This window comes from Sorex fumeus, unplaced genomic scaffold (genome assembly GCF_029834395.1).
Source record: "Sorex fumeus unplaced genomic scaffold, SorFum_2.1 ptg000110l, whole genome shotgun sequence".
NCBI lineage: Eukaryota > Metazoa > Chordata > Mammalia > Eulipotyphla > Soricidae > Sorex > Sorex fumeus.
Window position 1 is genome coordinate 2,436,019 of NW_026606167.1, and position 11,254 is coordinate 2,447,272.

Consider the following 11,254-nt stretch of genomic DNA (forward strand, 5'->3'; position numbering starts at 1 on the left):
TACACAGCACCACTAGAGGTCAGCAAATACCCGTTTTTTGTTTTTTGGCCACACTGCCTTACTGGGGGCTTACTCCTAGGAATCACTCCTAGAACCATATGGATTCTAGGAATGAAAAATGAAGCCTGGGTCAGCCACATATAGCCTCCCCCGCTGTACTATCTCTCCAACTCTAGCAAGTATTTAAAATATATATTTTTTGCTAATTAAAAAAAACTAATATACATGAGCAAATTATAAATATTTATCAGATTATTAGTATTTACCTTTGGGGTAAATACTTTGGGGATAGTCTGGGATAGGAAGAGTTGTGGGTGGACTAAGTTTCACTTTTCAATTCTACACTGCTTGAATTTTTTTATGCATTTATTCACTTATTTTTTCTTTTGGGGGTCACACCTGGAAGTGCTTAGGGCTTACTCTTGGTTCACTACTAGCAGATTTGGGGTATCAGGAAACAAACCTGGATCAGCCATGTGCAAGGCAAGAACGTCACCCCACTGTATTATCTTTCCAGCCCCCTTTCTAATTCATATATTGTATTGTCGTTTGGTATGTGTTTCTTTTCTTTTCTCTTCTTTTGTTTTGGGGCCATAGTTGGCATTGCTTGGGGCCAAATCCCAACTCAGTGCTGGGGTGGAGAGGTGCTCACTGTAGTGCTGGAGACTGAACCTAGGGTTCACACATGCAAAGCTCCATTGAGGAGTCATCCTCCTAGACCTGACTCATACATTTTAAATTATTGACTTTTTACTGGGCTTTGCTTTTGTTTGGGGGACACACCTGATGATGCTCAGGGCTTACTCTGGGTTCTGAGTTCAGGGATCACTCCTGGAGGTGCTCAGGGGACTATATGGAGTGCTGGGGATTAAAACCCAAACAGCCACATTCAAAGCAAGCAACCTACCCACTTCGGCAGGCAGCACATATACTAAAATTGGAATGATACCCACTCTAGTCCCTAAACTATTTTTTTTTAAACTTAGAAAGCTGACATATAAACTTTTTCAAATTATTTAAACAGTAATTGTTTTGTTTGGATTTGTTTTATGGCATACTCTGAGGTGCTCAGGAGCTACTCCTTGTTCAGTGCTTGAAGGATCATGAGGTACTAGAAATCAAACCTGGGCCTCCTGCATGCAAAGCCTGCACTACATCCTGAAAATTGGTAATTTTTTTGTTTTGTTTTTAGTTTTTGGGCAACACGTAGTGATGCTCAGGGTTTATTCATGGCTCTGCACTCAAGAATCACTCCTTGAGGGTTCAGGGGACCATATTGGATGTCAGGGATAAAACCCAGGTCAACTGTGTGCAAGGCAAATGGTAAAATTCCAATCAAATTAATTAGAATAAAATATAGCAGGAGCGATAGCACAGCGGTAGGGCATTCGCCTTACAAGCGGCCAACATGGCCGACCCGAGTTCGATTCCTCCGCCCCTCTTGGAGAGCCCGGCAAGCTACCGAGAGTATTCGATATGCCAGCCACAGTAACAACAAAGTCTCCAATGGAGACGTTACTGGCCCGCTCGAGCAAATCGACGATCAACGGGAGGGCCTTTACCTTTACCTTTACCTTTAAAATATAGCAAAGACAATCAAGTCTGGGGTCCAGAGAGATAGGAGAGTGGGTAAAGTTCTTGCCTTGCAAGCAGATGCCAACCCAGGAGTTCAATCCTTAGAATCCTGGGTTTGATCCTCAGAATTATCTTTTACACAGGCCAGAGTTCAGGTCAAATAAAACCAAGTGAATTTAGTCAATCTAGCTCCACATCCATACTCTCATATGCTATGAAGTCTGAAGATATGAGGCTACAGGTGCTGGAGAGATAATATAGCAGTAAGCTGTTTGCCTTGCACAACCAAGTCAGGTTTGATCCCTGGCACTGCATATAGTCCTCTGTGCCTTGCCAAAAATGGTCTCTGAAAGCAGAGCCAGGAGTAAGTCCTGAGTACAGCTGGGTGTAGCTTCCAAAAAAAGAAACAACAAAGAAAATATATGAGACAAATTTTTTTGTTATCTTTACACAGGGCTCCTTGAATGGAGATAATCAGTAAATAAGACACATTCATACACGTTGATGAGTTGATCAATTGAACTATTTGGGGGATTATAAACATAAAGTGTTTATAATTATGTTTGAGTAGCATCAACTAAAATAATTTAAAAGGATTTTAATGTACTCACACGTTTGGTCTTGAATACCAGGCTAGAGAGAATATAGTTAAAAAAACAGGAATTTCTCTATTTAAATATATTTTACTGTAGTCATAAGCCACAGTTAATGAAAATAATGTTAAATAGAACTCAGCTTTTTCTGTCTGGAAAGCCTTTGACATCTGTTTTTCCAATAACTAAACCGATTATTTTCTGAAAAACAAAAAGGTTATAGAAGACTAATATTAAACACAGATGTATATGGTAAATTTAATTTCATGGGCTTGTTCTATTTTACTGGCTCTAACAAACATTTTTGACTAAGAACCATTTAAATGTATTTATTCCAGACAAACATCTAAAAGAACTTTATAAGTGTTCAATTCCACAAGGAATAGCACAAAGTAATAAGATAGTTAACTGCTATTATACCAATATAATCATTTCATACTCAGAATGTTTCTACTTTATTTTCAATCACTATGTGGAGCACAGTACCAGCCCTGTGCTATCAGTCAGTCCTTACTGAATTCATTCAAAGCACATGTATAATGCAATAAAATCTGCCAGTCTTCAAAGCTTTCTTTTATATGGGATTTTCTAAAAATCCACATAAAACTGCTTACCTTCTTAATCAACATGCTGAACAACAATATAAAGTTGATTGAACAAAACTTGTATATTGCTGCAAATAAAACTAACTCTGAGGTTTAAATCTTAAAACTTAAAGATATTAAATATTAAAAATATTAAATTTCCTGGAGCTGGAGCGATGGTACAACAGGTAGGGTGTTTGCCTCGCATGTGGTCGACCTGGGTTCAATTCCCAGCATCCCATATGGTTCCCTGAGCACCACCAGGAGTAATTCCTGAGTACATGAGCCAGAAGTAACCCCTGTGCAACGGCGGGTGTGATCCAAAAAGAAAAAAAAAGTAAATTTCCCTAAAACATCTAATGTTCTGGTTAATGAGTACCAAAGAAATTAAATATTAAAAGTTTTTTTGGGGGGAGGGTGACATCCGGCGTTGCACAGGGGTTACTCACTCCTGGCTCTGCACTCAGGAATCACTCCTGGCGGTGTTCAGGGGACCATATGGGATGCTGGGAATCGAACCCAGGTCGACACATGTGAGGCAAACGACCTATCTGCTGTGCTATCGCTCCAGCCCCCAAATATTAAAAGTATTTTAAGAGGGGTCAAAGTGATAGTACAGTGGTTGCATACAGCTGACCTGGGTTCAATTCCTAGCACCCCACCATCGTTCCCTGAGCACTGCTGGATGTGGCCCCAAAACTGAAATAAATAAATAAATAAGTAAAAGGTTTTTGTTTTTGTTTGTTTGGTTTTTTTTTTTTTTTGCTTTTTGGGTCACACCGGCAATGCACAGGGATTATTCCTGGCTCTGCACTCAGGAATTACTCCTGGTGGCGCTCAGGGGACCATATGGGATGCTGGGAATCGAACTCAGGTCGGTCGCGTGCAAGGCAAACGCACTACCCGCTGTGCTATTGCTCCAGCCCCTAAAAGTATTTTAAGAAATAAAAATAACTGTCTGTTTCTGAAAGAATGAGCCTAAACTTGTATCACTAATTCTAGCAGCTGATTTTAACTTTTCAATAATGTACTACATTTAAATACAGCCAAGTCTTTTTTTAATTAATTTAATTAATTAATTTTTGCTTTTTGGGTCACACCCGGGGATGCACAGGAGTTACTCCTGGCGGTGCTCAGGGGACCATATGGGATGCTGGGAATTGAACCCGGGTCGGCCGTGTGCAAGGCAAACGCCCTACCCGCTGTGCTATCACTCCAGCCCCACAGCCAAGTCTTTAAGACACAATTAGAGCCTCCCTGAGCTCTTAGCAGGTCCCACTACTTTCAGATTCACTGCTCTTGTATCTTAAATCTCATATGTAAGCAGATTTCAATAATTTTGGAAAACACAACTAAAAATGGAAATGTTAAGTAAAACTAAAGAAAAAATAAGCAAATAGATTACCTTTTGAAAAAAATAGCAAGTTTTTAAAACTATTAAACCTTTAATCAAAAGCTATGAAACTTACATGTAACTTTATCCCATTTTAGAAAATTTAATTTGCAAGTGTTAAATATAAGTATCAGACTGGTCAAGCAGAGAAAGCAAGGGAGTATAGCTGCTGTATAATAAGTCACTCAGTTCATAAAATAATCCCATGGTTTACTTGAAGTGATTGAACCCTCCCCCTAAAATAAGTTTCAGATCATCATTTTAGAAATACAACTGCTGTGTACCTTTAAAAAAGCAGCTTATGGGGGCCAGAGAGATAGTACAGCAGATAAGGCACTTGCATTGCACACAACTCACCTGGATTCAGACCCGTCCCTACATGGTCACCCAAGCACTGGAGACCACGAGGTGTGGTCCCCAAAATAATGAAAACTGAAAACAAAATCAGCATAATCACAAGTATTTCATTTTATTATATGCATAATTTGATTAGAAAATGGATTCTGTTAAACAAAAATGTTTTATTGTTTTGACATGAAATTTCGACAGTTAGAAAATATTTGTTTCAGGGCACTCTCCCAAGCAATGCTCAGGGGGACCAGGGGCCATCCAGATACTCTGCCTGCCCAAGCTGAGCTGGCCTGAAGTTTCACCCTTGTCCTGGTGAGGGGGTGCTGGGGGCCACCAGGGCCATGCTTGGTAGAGATCAGGAAATCATCGTATACCCGGAACCAAACTCCAAGACCCCCACATACAAGGCACACGTTCCACTCCTCCTGGGCCATCCCCACAGCCCCATTAAATACTTAGTTCATATAAATAAACGCAACTATGCTTAACAATTGTCTATTCTTGGTTTTTTTGTTTGTTGTTGTTTGTTTGTTTGTTTTGCTTTTTGGGCCGGAGCAATAGCACAGCGGTTGGGCGTTTGCCTTCCACACGGCCAGCCCAACCGACCCGGGTTTGATTCCTCCGCCCCTCTTGGAGAGCCTGGCAAGCTACCCGTGAGGTATTCGATATGCCAAACACAGTGACAAGTCTCACAATGGAGATGCTACTGGGCCCGCTGGAGCAAGTCGATGAACAATAGGACAGTGCTACAGTGCTACAGTGCTTTTTTTGGGCCACACCCAGCGGTGTGACTCCTGTCAGGGGTGACTCCTGGCTCTCCACTCAGGAATCACTCCTGGAGGTGCTCGGGGACTGTACGGGATAGTGGGAATCGAACCCGGGTCGGCTGGTGCTAGGCAAACGCCCTCCCCCCGCTGCACTATCGCTCCGGCCCCCCGAACTGCCCATCTCATCCACAGCCTCTTTCTTGATAGATAGAAGACAGTCTACCCGGCCGGAGCGACAGGTGGCGCGGGCGGGCGCTCGCCTCGCAGGCGGTCACCTGGGCTCGAGCACCGCCTCCCAGAGGCCCCCCACCCGGAACCCGCCATAAGATCCACTGGCTGGCACACAAGCAAACCCTGAAAGAACTTCGGGGCTAGCAATCATGCTAGCGAGCTGCGACCGCGCGCAGGTGTCAGAGGCTCCTGACGCGCCCCGGCGCGGGAACCTACCGCGCTCGCCATGTTCGGGTGCAGGTCACAGAGAGCGCTGAAGGGCCTGGACACCAAGGCGTTTGCCATGGTCCCTGCATTTGAGGCAAAAGAAAGGAAAACACTCGCGTCACGTCCAGCGCGCGCATCCCGGGGTCCCCGGGGTGCCCGCGCCCGCGGCCGGAAGACCCCCGACCGCCCCGTCCCGAGACCCGCCACCGCCGCCCCAGGGCGGGCGTCACCCTGCGCGGCCAATCCTCGCGCCTGGAAGCCGAGTCTCTCACAGAACCCGACGTGCCCGGCCGGCTGCCCGCACGAGCCGGTCTCCGCAGGGTGTGTCTCGCGGCAGACGACGGCCGCGCGACCGTTAGCGAAGGCCACGCCCGCTTACTTAGGCCCCGCCCCGAGACCAGGCCCCGCCCACTGATCAGGCTCCTCCCCGCCTCTGTTCCACAGCGCCTCTGAAGAAGACGGTCCCCCGGACTGCTAGTACAAGCCCCGCCCACGGAACCAGGCCCCGCCCACAGAATTAGGCCCCACCTCACCCTCGTTCACCAGCGCCTGTCTCCTCAGAAGACGGCGGCGCGACTGTTCAGGTAGGCCCCACCCCCAAACCAGGCCCCGCCCATTAACAGGCTCCGCACCGCACCTGTTTCACAGCGCGTCTCTCCGCAGAAGACCGCTAGCGTAGGCCCCGCCCAGAAAATTAGGCTCCGCCCTTGAGATTAGGCCCCGCCCCGCGCCCCTCCCCCGCGTGTCTCTCCTCGGGAAGACTGAGAGCCGCAAGAGCGACTCCGCTCCCAGAGCAGGTCTCGCCCTCGACACCAGGCCCTCTTCGAGGTCCACCGCCCCAAGTCACTGTCCACGGCGCGCCTCTCTCCGCACGAGGCCGCGGCCCCGCCCCTCCCCCGGGCTCCTCGGCGCCTCCTGAGGTGAGGGCGAGCCCGAGCTCCGGGGGCTTGATGGGTCCCTGCTGTTCGCCACAGAGGATCCGGGCGTTGGTCTGGAGGCGCCGGGTTCTGTCATGCCGCGGGGTTGCGTGTGTGTGACCGGCCTGTGGTGAGGGAGGAGACCAGTCCTCGTCGCTCGGAAACCTGCGCCGTCCGCCAGAGTTCTGACGGGGCGAGCAGCCTTGCAGGTCACTGTGGCGCTGCGGGGCAAGGGCGGCTGCCCCGCAAGAAGCGCCGCCTCAAACCGAGGCTCTGCCCCCGGTGTCCGTCCCGCGTCCACAGCTCTCCTGCCTCCTTTCTGGGCGGCGGGAAGCCGGGAGCGGGGAAGAACTCCGTCCTTCCCCCTGGAACGCTGCGGCCAACTCCGTGTGTTCAGAGTTGGGGACATTCATTTCCGCTCAGCCGAAAGAGATGAACCCTTGCAACCCCGCGCGGCTGCAGGCGTTGCCTGAGACACACACGCCACCACTTTGGAAAGCACCTGAGAGCCCTCTGGGATGTGTCATGGGGGGCTCAGATTGTGAGTTGGCTCACACAGGCATGCACACCACACGCACACGTGCGCACATGCGTGCACACCACATGCATATACAAAGGTTCACAGGCATGCACGTGTGTAGTCACAAACACACGCATGTACACACACGCCACACGTGCACATGCTCGCCCACCGTGTAAACGGTTCGTTCTTGTGTTTTTCACAGCAATAACAATTCTGTAATCTTGGGGAGCTCTTCACAAGGAAATTCATTTGTCAGTTTCAGATGGACGCGCTCTGGACTCAGGCAAGGATTGCCCAGCCTTGATACTTAATGAAAGTCAAGATGCATGAACAGAGTTCAGAGCTGAAATCGCTGTTAGTCCGAAGAAGAAAAACGCTGTACCAGTCACCTCTCTGGAGCATGCCAGCTGTCAGGAGCAGGTAACAAAGGATGCCAGGAGAAATAGAGAAATTGTCTTTACCTATCTGAATCATGGGAGAGACTGACAATTACCTTAATAAATTACAAGGTAACCTTTTAAATTTAATTACAATATATATTTTCTAAAAGTTGAACCTGTGATTACAACATTCCTCCCAGGAGCTGAAATACTAATAGATGTATTACTGGTCTTATTTCCCACTCCTCACTCATGGAGGGATTGGTCCACTTTCAAATAGATGGAGTTTGTACCTGAATTTACAGATATTTGTATACAATTTTGCAAACATTTGAAGAAGAGAAGGAAGGTAAAGCTGAAGTGGGGTTGGAAGAACTTGCTATGATACAGGGGTAAAAATGAAGCAATTTAAGAGCTGTTGGAGAAAGTGAGAACACAAAGAAGACAGAAAGAGTGAAACAGTTTTGGGGCTGGAGTGATAGCATAGCGGGTAGGGCGTTTGCCTTGCACGCAGCCAACATGGCCAACAGAGGTTCGATTCCCAGCACCCCATATGGTCCCCTGAGCAACATCAGGAGCAATTCCTGAGTGCATGAGCCAGGAGTAACCCCTGAGCATCGCCGGGTGTGACCCAAAAAGCAAAAAAGAAAAAAAAAGAGTGAAACAGTTTTGGTCCCAAAACCAGGTGTGACCCAAAAAACAGAACAAAAAAATACCAAAAGTCTATTTTTGAGATGAAAGATTGAGGGAAGTTGGGAGAGCTTTGGAAAAGAGTGTACTCATTAAAAACCTGTCCAGTGGCATCTCTGAGTATAGAGAGCCCAGGAAAATCACAGGAATTCGAGGGGAGAATCCAGGGTAACTGCTGAGAGTGCTACTAGACCCTGTGTGGTACCAGGGATTGAAACTATGTCAAGCATCTTACCCACTATACTGTCTCTCAGGTCCCACACCTGTGATTTTTGTTGTTTGGTTTGGTTTTTGGTTTGATTTTGTTTAGAGGCTGAGGCCACACCCACCATGTGAGGGCTTACTCCTGGCTATGTGCTAAGGGATCGCTCATAGAGATTTGGGGAACCATATGGAATGCTGGTGATTAAATTCAGGTTGACAACATGCAAGGCAAGCATCATACCTGCTACATATTGCTCCAGCCCATTGATGACTAATCTTTTTTCTGATTTAGGACTTACCTATTTCCAACCCTAAGAAAAAAAAAAATGCTGTCCACCCAGAACCTCAAAACATGGCTATTTTTGAATAAGGTATTTGCAGACTTACTTAGTTAAGGTGATGTCATTTTATATATTGGGGCTATATCTAAAAATTAATATTCTGTCTCAAAATAAGTGAGTGTGACTGGAGCGATAGAACAGCAGGTAGGGTATTTGCCTAGAATGCGGTCCCTCAGCATCCCCAGCATATAGTTCCCCAAGCCAGAACTGATTTCTGAATGCAGAGCCAGGAGTAACCTCTGAGCATTGCTGAGGTGTACCCCAAAAAAAGCCTTCCAAAATTTTAATAATAAAAATAAAAATAAGTCAGTAACAATAGGAATGGAGTAGGCCACAGGCTAACAGAGTCCAATGGGAGTTGCTGCCTTTTGGCAGCAGGACTGGGAGAAAACCTCTGGAAGAACCCAGCCCTGCCCACACCTGGATTTCAGACTTCCAGCCTCTACACTGGGAGAGAAACTGTGGTTTAAAGTGCCCTAACCAGGGTCATTTTCTAGGGCATTTTCTCTCCCTTATGGTCCCAGGCGCGTAAGCACTCACAAGTTAATAGGAACACATAAAAGAATGAATGGTAAAGCACAATGGAGCCGCCGTACACAAATAGCAGATGAAGTCATTCCTGGGTGCTTGAGAGGAGCCAAGGATGGGTTCTCCTAGCTTTCAGTAACATGAAAAAATACACTGGATTCTGTGTTCTTATTCTCCAACAAAGAGAACAGACAAAGAGTTAGCTCATTTATTTTCCTCTGGATATGAAGGGGAATTTTTCACATAGTTCTATGTACAGGGCATGAAAAAAACATGATAAACAACATCTGCCCAAAAGTTCTGCAAAATTCTGTTCCACACCCCTATACTCATAGCTCTCCCAGTCATTGGAAAGCCTTAGACAGAGCCAAGGAAGAGGGCACTGCAGGACACCTGGGTCCTCATCCTGTTACCAAGACTATCGGACACCAAGTCAATACATTGTTCCAGCCAACAGCCTCCTTCTTTTGAAAGCTGGAAAGAAAAAAGTGTGTGTTCTAGACAGAGTCTACTCAGAAAGTGGGCATGGGGGAAAGTAGGGAGCCAGAGTGAACTTGGATCTTGGTCAACCTGGAATAATATAGGCCTATTAACCAAATACACACATGCCAACTGCTGTGAATATTAACGGGGTGCAGGGGCTGTGGAGACAGCATTGTGAACTCCAAGTCCTGCTTAGCTTGAAACTTTGAATAATCAGATCAGTGGATGATCACGTGCTGTCATTTAGTAGCAGCCACTATTCTGGGGTCTTTTGTAACCTCTCTCAAACCTCATGAGTGGTGATAAAATGTGTCACAGTTTTGCATTTGCCAGGCAGCCTCCCAAAGCCTCCCTATGAAGTCTGGGGTTGCCTGTATGTATGGCCACTTAGCCCACCACCCTAACAGTCTCCCCCAAGAGAGATAGGGACATAAGAACATGTCCAACCAGATATGACATCACCAGGCTTTAGCAAATACTTTCTCCTATTTTGAGTGTGCTGTTGGAATATGAGGGCATTGAAATAATCACACCTGATCACAGTTCAAAGAATTCAGCATAGGGGCTGGAGCGATAGCACAGTGGGTAGGGCGTTTGCCTTGCACACTACTGACCTGAGTTCAATTCCCAGCATCCCAGCATCCTGGCGGTCCCCTGAGCACCGCCAGGAGTGATTCCTGAGTGCATGAGCCAAGAGTCACCCCTGTGCATCACCGGGTATGACCCAAAAAAAATTTCAGCATAAATAACACCTAATATAGAGCTGCAGAGATAGTATAGCTGGTAAGGTGCTTCCGTTGTGGGTAGTTAGCCCAGGTTCGACCCCTGGTGTCCTTTATGGTACCCTGAGCACCACCAGGAGTGATTTCTGAGTGCAAAGCCAGGAGCAACCATGAGAATATCTGGGTGTAACCCTAAACAAAAGAAAATAATGCCTCATACATACGTTAGAAAGACTTTTCAGAAATATGTTACATAGAGTATGCTTCACTGTCACTGTCACTGTCCTCCCATTGTTCATCGATTTGCTCGAGCGGGCCCAGTAACGTCTCCATTTTGAGATTTGTTGTTACTGTTGAATACGTCACTGGTAGCTTGCCAGGCTTTGCGGTGCGGGCAAGATAGTCTCGGTAGCTTGCCGGGCTCTCCGAGAGGGGCGGAGGAATCAAACCTGGCTCGGCTGGGCTGGCTGTGTGCAAGGCAAACGCCCTACCGCTGAGCTATTGCTAGAGTATGCTTAAAGATTAAAATTCTTGAATAAGATAGGAGGTTTGCAACATCTATAAAACTTGAAACATCTTTGATATTCTAAGAAGTTCTGAAGATCTTAGAAATAGTGCTTCTTGGCCCAAGCCCAAAGTATTCATACATCCCATTTCTGAAGCCAGAGGTTAGTTTTCTGCATCCAGACTGTCTCCAGAGAGGAACCAGGAACAGCAACGTTCATGATAATAAATGGTCAGCATGAGGCAGGCCACTCACAGTGG

The 11,254-nt window shown here is 46.6% G+C and overlaps 1 protein-coding gene across 1 annotated transcript in view; it reads right to left on the bottom strand.

Moving 5' to 3' along the window:
• Positions 1 to 6,139, bottom strand: part of MEIOB (meiosis specific with OB-fold) — a 28,077-nt gene extending 21,938 nt beyond the window's left edge. Inside the window, exons 1-3 of the mRNA XM_056135295.1 lie at positions 6,081 to 6,139; positions 5,711 to 5,784; positions 2,312 to 2,369 (exon numbers count right to left, since the gene is read on the bottom strand). Of these exons, the coding sequence (XP_055991270.1) occupies positions 2,312 to 2,369; positions 5,711 to 5,779 (127 nt within the window). The 5' untranslated portion in view covers positions 5,780 to 5,784; positions 6,081 to 6,139. The remainder of the gene's footprint in view (positions 1 to 2,311; positions 2,370 to 5,710; positions 5,785 to 6,080) is intronic.
• Between the last annotated feature and the right edge of the window lie 5,115 nt (positions 6,140 to 11,254).